This window comes from Barbus barbus (assembly GCF_936440315.1).
Source record: "Barbus barbus genome assembly, chromosome: 10".
In the NCBI taxonomy this organism is placed as follows: Eukaryota; Metazoa; Chordata; class Actinopteri; order Cypriniformes; family Cyprinidae; genus Barbus; species Barbus barbus.
This window is the reverse complement of record NC_136738.1, coordinates 5,770,244-5,784,562: the sequence shown is the minus strand read 5'-3', so window position 1 is coordinate 5,784,562 and position 14,319 is coordinate 5,770,244. Positions and strand designations below refer to the sequence as shown.

Sequence of the window (14,319 nt, the reverse complement as noted above, 5' to 3'; positions counted from 1 at the left end):
GGTGCTGGCATCAAAGCAGAGTGCCTCATTTCTTTGTGTTGTCAATCAAACTGGACTAATGTTTTCATAAAGCTGAACCAGACTGTAAATAATATTTATTGGATGTGATCAGCATGAACTCGGTCAACCGCATTCACGCTCATCAAACGGTACTGATTCGGGTTAATAGTTTTTATTATTCTCTTCTCATCTGTCACAGCTGAAATAACTGGCCTCATAATGTTACTGTTTGCTTTGATATACTGTGATCTCTCTACACCCATGCTAAATTCAGCTAATTTGTACATTATTTGTGCTCTTTAAAGGGATAGATCATCTAAAAATTTACTTTTTTTTTTTTTAAAGCAAGTTAATACTTTTAGTGAGCAAGGATGCAATAAATTGATCATTAGATTAATATTTCAGGTAAATTATTTACTTTTACTTTCTTTTCATCAAAGAATCCTCATCAAAATATTTTCATCAAAAATATTAATTAGCACAACACTATTAATAAGAAATGTTTCTTGAACAGCAAATCCGCATTATAACATGATTTCTGAAGGATCATGTGACACTGAAGACTGGAGTAATGATGCTGAAAATGTATTATTAAAATTACATTTTAAAATGTATTACAATAGAAAACAGTTATTTTAAAGTATACTAATATTTCACTGTTTTGCTGTATTTTTGATCAAATCGGCCTCTTCTTACACTGTTTTATTTTAATTTTTTTATTTAAATCTTTTTTGCAGCTCTGTTTGTGTTTTCTGTGATCATCCTTATATACATTGCTGACTTTAATTGCATTTGTGCGCACATTTTATTCTCCCAAAAGGCCACACATATCTGGTTAAGATGCTGACTCTTCTGGCAGTTTAGCCTGATTGATTCATCACATTCTGGAATCATCCGCGCTGCACAGTGTTTTAATTAGTTTCTCTGGCCCCTCAGACGCCCACTCCTGCATATGATTTGAATCTTTAGAGGAGGGTTTGTAGGACCGAACGCTTGTGAAAGCATTAATGTATCTTTTAATCATCACGTCTGGCTATTTTGCTGTGACTCAGATCTAAACCCTGACAGATGGAGGCTGGAAAGAAATGTATTTATCTTTTCGGTAAGGAGACAGTGTGAAGCCAAGTGGCCTAAAACCACCTGTCCTCAGACCATAACTCATTGCTTTAGATAGATTAAAATATTTATATATAATAAGTAATTATGCTTAAGACATTTGGGAATACTAATATATGCAACACCAGAAAAACAAACTCTTTAAAAACCATCTCAGTTTATTAATTCATTCATTTTAAATTTGTCAGTATTTATAATACGTATCTGTCAATGTTGACATATATGGAAGACTAGGAAGTGGCATTTAAAACTAAAATGAAGAAATAAGTAATCAATTTTATTATTCAAACATAATTGAAATCACTTTTTATATTGATAAATTTATAGACACTTAAAGCGTTTCATTTGATTCGAAATATTAACTTCAATTAAAAATGTATGTAAACCATTTAATCATGTAGTTAATAAATACAACAAAACAATCAAATTGTAAATTAATAAATCATTTTAAGATGTGCATTGCATTTCAAAATTTATCAGTTCCTTTTTTGTCGTTTTGTCAAATGCTTTTCTTTATTCATTTGTCAGACAAATTAAAAATATCCTTAATCATACACATACATTTTCCCCCTCTAGTTCTGTTGCCTGTTTTGCCCACTAAATTGGGGATTTTCAGGGGATGTACAGATTGAGTATTTCCAGTTTATGTGTGCAATGTTGGAGACGGACCACACATGTTGATGACTAGTGAAAAAAAAAAACAACAACTAAAAAATCTGTCTGGAAGCCTGTAATTGTATTCATAAGGCAGTTCACACTGCAGCCACTAGATGGTGGTGTGCTCCTTTTCTAAATATTCTGTTTTCTTGCTTTGTGCAGTCCGACCAGCAGCAAGACAAAGGTACGGGAAGCCCACAGAAGGATCATGGTCCTAAATCATCCAGATAAAGGTCAGTAGTTCAGGCTGTCATGTTGGGAAGGCTGTGTGTTGATCAATAATTCTCTGACTCAGCTCTCCACACGCAGCTGTAGCTCAGTGTATTGTCTGAGCAGACAGCAGCAGAGACGGGTGTTGATTACATTATTGATTTGAACAGCATTTGTCATTTGTCATAACACACTCCTTAAAGAGAGCTCACATCCCTGAAATGCTGACTTGCTGTAATATAAACCGTAAATGAAAACCACACAAAACAGGACAAAATCAAGTGAACCATCACTTCAGTCAGTACTGTACATTAAAAATGTTTAATGTAAGAATTTAAATACAGAGTCTTTCACTGAAGGAAGAATGACATTTAATTATTTGCATATTCACCAATAACAAAAAAACATAGAAATAAACAGCAACATTTACCTAATAAATTATTAATGAATTAATCATTCAATTAGCTAATAGTTATCAGCTTATATTTTTTAATTATTCATAGTAAAAAATCAGTCTTAGCAACTCTAATTTAATTTTTGCAGATGGAGTTTAAATCGGAGACACTATTAATACATCTTAATGCATGTCATGAGATGAGATGAGAAAGTAAAGGGACAGTATGCTCTTCTACATTTAAAACTCTCACATCACTTTTTACATTTAAGAATAAAATGCATTTCAAATAAATGCTGTTATTTTGAACTTTTATATTCATCAAATAATACAAAAAATGTTTATAGTATTGACAAACCTATTCAGCTGCACATGTTTTTAAATCAAATATTTCTTGAGCAGCAAATCAGCATATTAGAATGGTTTCTGAAGGATCTGGAGTAATGATGCTGAAAATTCAGCGCTGCATCAAAGAAATAAATTGCATTTGAAAATATATTCAAATACAAACATTTATTTTGAACTCTAATAATTTACTCTTTTTGTAAATATTTTCCAAATATTACTGTTTTACTGTTTTGATCAAATAAATAGCATAAGAGATTTCTTTCTAAAAAACAAACAAAAAAAACTGACCTAATCCATTTTTTTTTAATGGTAGCTTAAATCACAGTCAAAATCATTGTAAACAGATGTTGAATATTCGATATCACACAGTAGAGATAATGCACCTGGAACAGATGTATTTATATCTGATAAGGATTTGTTCACTCTGATCTGTGCGATACAGGCTATAAATCACTGTCTATCGACTTGCTTTTTTTTTTTTTTAACCATGTTCTTTTTAAGTGCACGGTTTCACCTATTGCACACTGTGAGCCGGCATCTTTATTTTTTCTTGGCCACTGTACTAGTCCTGTTTTTCTGTTCAAGGTTAATGGCCTCACCTTGCCTTTCTCTGGTTTACCCTCTTTCAGGTGCATTTCTCACAGTGCTCAGAGGTGCTGTTTATAGGTGTGTGTGTGTGTGTGTGTGTGTGTGTCAGGCCTTGTTTGCTCCTCTCGACCACTAATACTCTCAGTGAAATAAGCGATGGTCTCTGTGATTCTATCTGTAGTGGAGCGATAAGGCCTGTGACTGCAGGGAGGACGTCCTGCAGAGAAAGTGTGCCAGATTTGTCCCATCCTCCAGCTCTGCTGAGAAATCCTTTATTACAGTGCCGTTAATAATGGCATGCAAGCGCCCATCCCTTTTGTTACACTAGTGGAGGGGCTGAGGTATGAAAGACCCCATGAAATGGCTTGATGAATGCAGTTTGCTTTCCTGATGTATTTCCTATTGAAACCGATTGGGAGTAGGCTTAAGGTGTGGCCACATATACAATTATTTGGTGAATTTTCATGACATCCAGTTATTTCAGTAGATATCCTAACAATTGGGAATTTCATATGTGGGCAAAAGATTTCCCCATGCAGATTTCGCAACAGGTTCAGGGATGAGTTTTTTTTACAAAGCTGCTTGGTCTGCAATAATTATACAACACTGGTCTGTCATAATTATTGCTGGTCTAATGATATGCAATAATTGTGCAGTTTAAAGTTCACATTTTGCCACCCAAACAAGAGAAATGTACACAGAAATTCTATTAAATTCAATATATTGTTTCCCTTTTTCTAAAGAATATAAAAAGCACTTTTAATACACAAAGATAGTCAAAGATCTTTCGTACAAAATGGAAGATTTGTGGTTGCTTTATTATATTATATTATATTTAGTGCTGTCACTAAATATAAATCACATCCAAAATGAATGTTTTTGTTTGCATAATATATGTGTGTGTGTTTTGTGTATATTTATGTGTATATAAATACACACACATACAGTATATATTTGGAAATATTTACATGTATATATTTATATTCATGTAATTTATATTATAAATAAATATATTTAATATACAAACATAATATGTTTCTGAAATATATACATGCATGTGTATGTATTTATATATACAGAATAAATATTGACAGTACAGATACTTATATTATGTAAACCAAAACTTTTATTTTGGATGCGTGATGACAGCACTGATTATATTATATTATATAATATAAATATTTTTTATTTTAACTGCATTGAAGAAAGCATAGGCCTATTTTATAGTATAAGTATAGGCCTATTTACACGATTACATACACATAAAAAAAAGTTGGACTTTTTTGTAAGTGAACAAAACTGAATGAAATCGTTAATCTCAATTATTTGTTTGACAGTTTATCCTCAGCACAAAATGTATGATTATGACAAGCCTATATATTGCTACACTATTGACAGTAGACAATGGATATTTTTGCCCACAAAATTTTGCCGAAGTATTGCTAATATGATCATACTTTTATGCTATTTAAAGTTGCATGTTTGATATTCCTCTTTGACATCTCTTACTGAGATCTAGCAAAGAAAAGGCAAAGCATCCATTAAATATCGCAGGTGTTCGATTGTCAACAAAGACGTCTCTTAGCAACCGAACTGTGGAGGGTGATGGATGCTGTGCGACACTAGCATCTGTTCTGCAGGAGTGCCATTATCAACAGAGAGGATTGTTTATGATGCAATGTAGCATTTTATTTACTGTGCATCTGATTGAGTGCCGACATGCTAGTGTAACAATGCAGGTATTCAGTAACAACGGTCGAAAGATTTCTTATTATTTCTGATTTACAAGACTTTTAAAAGCCTCCGAATATCGGTTTCTGAGGAACTCAGCGGCTGTGTGCAAAATTGCATACTTTTGAATAAATAGTTCAAGACTGTCAAAAAATATGTTGCGTATAGTAAGCATATGGGTAATATGAATGTTATCCAGACATATTATATTCATCATGTTGCCTCATAGGATATTAAAGTATCCATTGAATGCACACTTCATAATCTCACTGGAATGGCCATCCTGGTACTTTTTGCCTACTGTTTTATGAATACTGTGAATTTGGACATACTACTCTTTTCACATACTGTTTTCGCCTACTATATAGTGGGGAAATATGCGATTTCGGATGCAGCCAGTGACTGGTGAGTTATCAATACGGGTCTGTACATCCACACGCCTCCTAATGTCTCACCTTGACATCACACTCAATTCATGTCAGAAAAGACTCTGTGACCCAGATGAGATTGAGCACTTTTCTATATTTCTGTATTCATCTTGCATGTAGCCCTTTGTGAGTTTAAGCCCCTACGGCAAGGTTTAACATTGACATGAGAATCAACGCTATTCGCACCGGTATCCGCTCTTTAGGCCGTAATGAGATGATTAACTTTGAGTGGTCAGAGTAATGGCATGGAATGATTGTTGAATTGCCTTTCATTAATTTGCTTGCTATGAGCAAATGGGGACATTGAGAAACCGTCATACATGCCTTAACTCATCTAACAGAAACTGAATAAAAGCAGAAACTAAAAAGAAAAAGCAATTGATATATATATATATATATATATATGTGTGTGTGTGTGTGTGTGTGTGTGTGAGAGAGAGACAAACGAGTTGTCAAGAGTAAAAATCTAGTTGCAAATAAATTTTTCAGTGTTTTTCAAAAAAAAAAAAAAGAATTATCAAATTATACACAAACATGTATATGCGCCAATACAACAACTGTAATAGTAATATTTACTTACAAATATTTGGATACTGTAAAACAGATATTCTTTTAAGTTGTAATCAAAGACTATTGGAGTATTTATCATAAGATAATACTATTTCTATACTATGTCTTTTTACTTCAGAATTTCTTGTTTAATTCAATGTCTTACTTGCCATTCCTTTGTAATTAATTACTACCAGCTACTGAGTAAAAAAATAAACCGTACATATTTTTTTTTCTTAGTGTATTAAAACATTTTAATGTGAAAAATTGTGAAACTGTAAAAAAAATAAAAATAAAAATTGTGATTACACAAACAAACTGTTGAATCATAGTTTTGATGGTTCAGTTAATTGATTGGAATATACACTGATTTTATTCATTGAAATGAATCAAACTTTTGCGTCACTAAGAAGAATTGCAAGATTTCTCTCATGTGAAATAAGTCCATTGACAGTGTCTATAGGAAATGTCCTGGGCAAAATTATATTGGCAGAAAAACTAATCTGTAATTAAGTGCATCACTGCAGGCTGTTGAGCGTGCAGCTCCACTTCCTCTCTGACACACAGACAGATTAGCAGCCTCCTCAGGCCCTGCTCCCTGCTACCTGTTCACTCTCCTGTGTGTTTTCCAATTTGTTATTGTTGCTTATCATGATAGTCTTGTGCAAGCGGACAGGCAGGGACTGTGTGTGTGTGTGTGTGTGCGCGCGTGCGTGAGTGAGTGAGTGAGTAAGTGAGTGTGTGTGTGTGAGGTGTGAGTGTGTGTGTGAGGTGTGTGTGTGTGAGCACACAATGGATGCTTTCAGGATCCTGGAGAGGGACAACTTTGTGTAAATCCTGTGAGTCCTTCAGCAGAGCAAGGTCATCATTGCTACAATGCTGTTCCTTGAATCTCACAGAAGCATGCCAGGTCACATTTTATTTTTTTATTTTTTTTCTTAATCTTTTAATTGAATTATTTATTTCTTGTTTGTTTTATATTTACTGGTCTCCATGTGATCCGTGCATGTTTCGGTGAGATTCAGGGAACAGCACTGTGACGACACTGACCTTTCTCTGACTGATGGTCTCCTGGGAAATACACTACTCATAATTTTTTCCCTTATTTCTGTCTCTTCTCACCTTTATTCCCTTATATCTTCACAAGTGAGCTTTACAAATGGTTAAACCAATATATCAGGGGTTGTTGATATTTTCTGATTTAAGAACATCAGTCTGTCATGTTTAGACAGTGCTTAGTGTCTGTTACCCAGTAACAAGCTGATCATTATTATTACTTTGACTCTCAGTCATTCAGCATTAACTCTGCCATGGCTGACCCCATGCGACCTTGCATTCATGAACCTCTTTACAACAGTCAATTAGCAATTTAAGCTGTCAAAATTGACCAAATGTCAAGAATTGATCATTATTGTTATAAAACAGCAAACAAAATTTGCAAACAAGCTAAACTATAGCAAATCCGGATTATTTACTATAGCTTTGTTCCCATCACCTTGTTTTTGTGCACATTGTTTTTATGCGCGCACACACACACACATGTTGGTTTTTGTGGTTTATGGGGACTCTCCATAGGCGTAATGGTTTTTATACTGAACAAACTGTGTGTGCTATTGCCCTACACCAACCCTACACCTAAACTTAGCCCTCACAGGAGACTTTGTGCATTTTTAGATTTTCAAAAAAACACCATTTAGTATGTTTTTTAAGCCTTTTGAATTACGGGGACATAGGCAGTGTCCTCATAAACCACCTTCATATTGTAATACCTCTGTCATACCCATGTCATAATACAAATTTGTGTCCTCATAAACCACATAAACATGCGCACACACACATACATACATACACACATATGTATATGTATATATATGTATATGCAGTGCCCTCCATAAGTATTGGAACAGTAAAGACAAAATTGCTCTGTTGGCTGTTGAGTCAAGACATTTACAAATATGATTAAAAGATGAATATGAGACAAAATTGCAGAATGTCACATTTTATTATTGGATGATTCAACACATATATGTTTTACCAGCTAAGAAGTTCAGCACTTTTAGAGTTTCATCCCTCTATCTGATGTGAGCATAAGTATTGGAACAGTTGCCTCACAGGTCTTTCTAAGTGATCATCTGTGTCCTGTTGCATTAATTCTTCAGATATTAAAAGCAGGGAATGTGTCGTATCAGTTATATCCATTACTTCTGTATTCTGAATCTTGCAATCGATGATGACACACACAAACCAGGATGAAGATGAGGGAGCTGACTTTGAGAGAAAAGCAAGCAATTTGGATGCTAAAAGAAAAGAGGAAGCCAATTAGAGCTCTAGCAAAAACAAAGGACATGGAGAAATCAAGAGTTTGGAAACCACCAGCGACACAAGCAACCAACAACTACCTGATCGGCTGAGAAAACAACAGTAGTTGATGACAGACAAATCATAAAAGCTGTGAAAATGAACCCTAAAAGACGTGTCTGTAAAATCACCAACAACTTCCAGAAAGCTGGGGTGATGCTCTGACAATCTACTGTCCTCAGGAGACTTAGATTCTACACAGCAAGATGCAAACCTCTGACAAGTAGGGCTGCAACGATTAGTCGACATTATTGTCGACAAATATTTTTGTTGTCGAGTAGTCGTTTGGTCTAATATGACCTAATGTAAGAGCCAGCAGTACTGTGGTTTGACCAGCGCAAGACTGTAGTTCAGCCCTCCTGGATGCAATTCAAGAGAAGAACACACACAGCGCTTCATAGCAAATTCATCCGAACTTGAGCGGTGTTTGGATGAATATGTAAATATATATTGCGCGCTTTCCTCTCAGTAACGAAATACACGCAACAAAAACTGACAGCAGTGTGAAAGCAGCAGTTAAAAATGCATGTGATTTCAACGATGTGGATGTTGGCATGAGCTCTGCAGTTCAGTAACGTTACTCCGGTAAAGCCCGGTCACATCATGTTTATTTATATAGTACTTTATGCAATAGATTGCTTGAATTAAGGCTGCTTTACGGTATTAAACATGAAAAACCAGAATCAGTGTTTCTTTCAGTTAGAATTACCAGTGTGGAGCTAGCTAATGATCAAATATTTTTATTAGTGGGAAAAAATAATTGAATTAAAGTGACAATTTAGTTTACAGAGATCAAAGCTTGATCTAGCGAATGACTGTTTTGGTTATCATAAACCTATAAGGTATTTTAAGACATTATGTTGTGAATAAAATAGTTTATCCAAAGCGTCTTATCACTTACCTTCATTTTGTTTCTTATATATGACTTACAAAAGGAGATGTTAGGCAGAAAGTGCAAGATGTTATTCAGTTACTTTTTCATGTTGCTAATTAAATGGTGAGAGAGTGTCTCTGTTTGTCATCTCATTTTGTGTGCCAAATACATCTATTTGTATAATGAATTGGTAACACTTTACAATAAGGTATCATTTATTAACATTAGTTAATGTATTAACATCAATGAACAATGCATTTATTACATTTAACTAGTAATCTTTGTTAATGTTGGTTAATAAAAATACAGTTGTTCATTGTTTGTTCATGTTAGTTCACAATGCATTTACCAATGTTAAAAAACACAACTTGTGATTTTAATAATGCATTAGTTGCTGAAATTAACATTAACTAAGATTAACAAATGCTGTAGATGTATTGTTTATTCTTAGTTCATGTTAACTAATGTTAGCTAATGAACCTTGTTACCAATTAATTGTATAATAATTGTATTACATAATATGCTTTTCTAAAGCTGAAGTGACCTTTATTTTTGTTAGAATATGTATAACTTAATATTTTAACTAATTGAAAAAGCTGAATAGTCAAAGTCTACTGATTACTCGATTAGTCGATTAATTGTTCTAATAATCGTTAGGTTAATCGATTATCAAAATAATGCTTTGTTGCAGACCTACTGACCAGCACCAAAAATGGAAAGGCAAGATTCGAGTTTGCAAAAAAGCACAAAGGTGAGCCAGAAGAGATTTGGACCTGTGTTTATGGACCGATGAGACAAAGATGAACCTTTATCTAAGTGATGGGAAAGCAAAAATGTGGAGAAAAAAAGGGAACTGCAAATGATCCCAAGCATACAGCTCATCTGTAAAGCATGATGGAGGTGGTGTCATGGCATGGGCATGCATGCTGTCTCTGGAACAGGCCCTCTCAACTTTACTGATGACTTAATGTATGATGACAGTAGCAGAATGAATTTGGAAGGGTACAAAACCATCTTGCCTACCAATATTCAAGAAAATGCCACCAGATTCATTGGGAAGTGCTTCATATTGCATCAGGACAATAACCCAAAACACCCTGCCAGTTCAGTCAAGGAATTTATAAGGGCAAAGAAATGGAAAGTCTTAGATTGCCCAAGTCAACCTTCATATTTAAATCCAAATGAACATGAATTTCACCAGCTGAAGAGGAGAGTAAAGGCAGAAACTCCCCAAAACAATCAATAATTGGAATTGGCTGCATTAAAGGCTGGGAAAGTATTTCAAAAGATGAGACCAAGAGTCTGGTGATGTCTATGGGTCACAGACTCACTGCTGTGATTGAGCGCAAGGGATCTGCAACTAAATAATAGCTTTTAATATTTTATATCTGCCTTATGTTCAACTGTCCCAATACTTATGCTCACATCAATGAGTGGGATGAACTCTAAAAGTGCTGCTCTTTTTATTTGGTAAAACATGTATGTGTTGAAACGGCTAATAATAAAATGTGACATTCTGTAGTTTTGTCTCATATTCATCTTTTAATCATATTTGCAAATGTCTTGACTCCACAGCCAACAGAGCAATTTTGTCTTTACTGTTCCAATACTTATGGAGGACACTGTATGTATATGTATGTATATATATATATATATATATATATATATATATATATATATATATATATATATATATATATATATATATATATATATATAAACAGTGGGAGAAATAAGTATTCAACACGTCAATATTTTTATGTGTTTTTATGTAGGAAAAATGCCACAGGAAAAAAAAAAATGGCTAACTGAAACTGTATTTAATACATAGAGGGAAAAGCTTTTATTTGCATTGTTTCAATCACTCTCTTTTTATGTGCATTTTGAAGTATTGCACAAACAAGTGATAGAAATGGCAAATTTTGAAAAAAAAATTATGTTCACTTGAGGTGGTTTTTGATTTGTGCAAAAAAAGCATTAATGCAAATAATGGGACATGAAAATGCATTTTGCAAAAAAAATCTGCAGGAGTGTTCAAAAAAGTCACATGACTTTGCGCTATGGAACGGCATGATCTGACAAACCAGCGGATCGATTTTGTTGCACATCATCTGTAATGTTGTTATGGTCATTATAAAATGCCCGAGCAAAGTCTGTCGTCAAAGTATTCCTGTATTTCCTCCCAGAATGGTCTACCACGACTGCGTTCTCAAACAGTTGGCATTCACTTCCGAAAACAATGACTGCATTTATTGTGTTTTGTCTGTTCGCTCTGAGATGGAGCTAATTATTAAATTAGAAAATTATTATATTCAGTGGCTTCTCCTACTTTTCTTAGTGATACTTAGTACCAGTTTGCCAGGAAGTGACGATTTTGTTCTCTCTGACTCATTGGATGGAAACATCTTCATCTTCAGTTTCCTCCACAAATCTTATTGGGTTTTAAGTCCGGTGATTGCCTAGGCCATTCCAACAACGTTATTTTATTCTTGTGGAACCAATTCTGAGTCTTGTTTGAAGTATGTTTTGGTTTGTTGTCCTACCGGAAGGTCCATTTACAGTATGTCTCATCCTCATCATCCTGGTGGGTGGCAACAGATTAATTTGAAGAATTTCTGGGTTCATGACTCCATTCATCTTCTCTTCAGTAATATGGATTTTGTGAAGCGAAAAAGCCCAATACCAGGATGTATGATTTTTTTTTTATCTGTGTATACTACTTGAGTTAATGGCAATATCTGGTCAAAATTTCATGCAAATTGCTGCATTGGAAATTTGTTTAATTAAAAAACTGTTGATGTGTTGAATACTTATTTCCCCCGCTGTATATAACTTATGCACTGCACTGTGCACTTGTGTGGCTGCATCAGCAATCAATACATAATAAATAGAAGAGGTTGTAGGCAGTAAAGAAAACAGTGGTTGCCATTTTTATTTCACAAAAGGTTACAAAGCAAGTGAGAAAATAAATGTGTTGAAGGGCTCGTTGTGCAGTGAGGAGAAAGTGATGGGTACAGATGTGAGGGTCTAGCTGTCATCAGGTAAAGTCTGCTCTGGCTTTGCGACTGTGTTCTGGACCTCCAGGGTGTCTCACGTACGCTCGCATTCGGGGAACGTGTTTCACTGAACCAAAGATGCAATGGAAATTTTTAGCAGCATGATGAGGCGCAGCAGGCACCAGGTGTGCCTCATCACACGCTGCCAGCTACAGCACATTTTTACCCCCTCCCAGCCACACGCTCCCATTATACGGCATGGACGTGGGCTGGAAGTCAGTGACTGGAGGCAAAGAGATTTCTTTGGATGTAGAGCTGTAATGCAGCACAAATCAAGATAGAATTGAGCCTGTGGACTCGGGGAAGGAAATGAACTATGCTGCTCCATTTAATTTCAAAGTGACTTTAAAGTCGGTGTGAAACACAGTTTGTGACCCATTTGATTTCTTTAATGACATTTCTGAGTGAATTGGGATATTAAATGAGGGTGAAAATGTAGGGTGGGACTTGATTTTATCCATCCGGAATTGATTGGATTGCAAGTACTGTTCAAATGTTATGATGTCTGATTTTTTTTAAAGAAATTAGTGTTTTTATTCAGCAAGGATGCATTAAATTGATCAGTGATAGTAATGGCATTTTATAATCCTAAAACCAAACCAAAGATCCTGAAAAAAACCTAAATGATTAAGCAGCACAACTGTTTTCAACATTGATATTAATTAGAAATGTTTCTTGAAGAGCAAATCAGCATATTAGAATGATTTCTGAAGGATGATGTGACACTGAGGACTGCAGTAATGATGCTGAAAATTCAAAAATATAAAAAAAATATATTCAAATAGAATTTTTTTTTTTAAATTGTAATAAACTATCACAATATTGACTGTATTTTTAAGCAAATAAAAACAACGGAAAGCACAACGGATGCGAAAACGCATAAAATAATCAGAATGTTTTTATCGACGGACGAAAGTTTCGGAGGCAGTGTGTAAACGTGATTGACAACTTAAGGTCGTATTTATTTTTTTAACATGCACAAATTTCCGACTCAGTGTGCAATGGCCTTTAGAATGATATGCACTAATGAATCATGCACAATAAAAGACATTTAGAAAGTAATATGATAAAATAAAATTTAAATTTCGTGTTCGCTTTTGATTTCTCTGTATGTGCTATGATGAACGTGTGTTTACATTTAGATGAATAAATAAGGATAGTGTTATTTTAGAAATGCTCCTTTTAGTGTTTCAAAGAGTAAGAGGAGAAAGGAGAAAAATCATGAACATACTGATATAAACTGCTGCTTCTCCTGCAGGTGGATCCCCGTATTTGGCAGCAAAGATCAATGAAGCAAAAGATCTTCTTGACTCTGGCCCTCGGCGCTGACCCAGCTGCCCGCGCTACCCCAACAGAGAGTTACATCTACTTCAGGGCCGCCAACTCACCCATGAGCCTCCACAACTCATTGTTCTCCTCCATGTTTTTCTGCCATAAATCAGCTGACTCTCAGCATACCGCGCTCCGTTCTATTTGTCACTGTTCCCCACCACCACTTTGGTTGATCCTTCACATTAAAGGATCTCCACGCTGTCCATGTGAAATATCTTGCAGTAATCTTTATTTATTGAGGTGACTTGTATAATGTTTGACGTCTGCTGAAAAATGATGGATGTATCATTTCCAGTGGCCTAAAAAGCCTGAAGTATTTCCCCTAACCCGCAGGGACCAGAGTATGTAGGTGTTAAGTTATTTTAGCATGCTGAATAAAATGTTTTGCAAATCTATAATTACTCATTGTGAGTATTTTTGTGTTTGTTTGTACGCTACCATTTTCCTCCCACTATGCTCTGGCTGATGTGTGCGGTACAGATGCCTGTCTGGTCTGTACATCTGACGGATCCACGCAGGATCAGCTGGGATTGGACAGAGGGATGTTCTGTACGCCATGACTTGGACTGCTGATTTGCCGTTTGTCAGGCCGAGATTAATGCCAAAGACAGGTTACTGCAACACAAGCTGCACAAACCAGTCACACATTACTGCAAAAGGAATAAAAGGCAAGCAACA

The 14,319-nt window shown here is 35.1% G+C and overlaps 1 protein-coding gene across 2 annotated transcripts in view; it reads left to right on the top strand.

Annotated features, from left to right (window-relative positions):
• LOC306876159 (dnaJ homolog subfamily C member 15-like) overlaps window positions 1–14,319 on the top strand; it is a 24,023-nt gene extending 9,704 nt beyond the window's left edge. The window contains exons 5-6 of one of the 2 annotated variants that reach the window (XM_079427139.1): window positions 1,936–2,006; window positions 13,568–14,319. In XM_079427139.1, the coding sequence (XP_079283265.1) occupies window positions 1,936–2,006; window positions 13,568–13,638 (142 nt within the window). In that variant the 3' untranslated portion in view covers window positions 13,639–14,319. The remainder of the gene's footprint in view (window positions 1–1,935; window positions 2,007–13,567) is intronic. The other variant, XM_079427140.1, reaches the window with a different exon arrangement.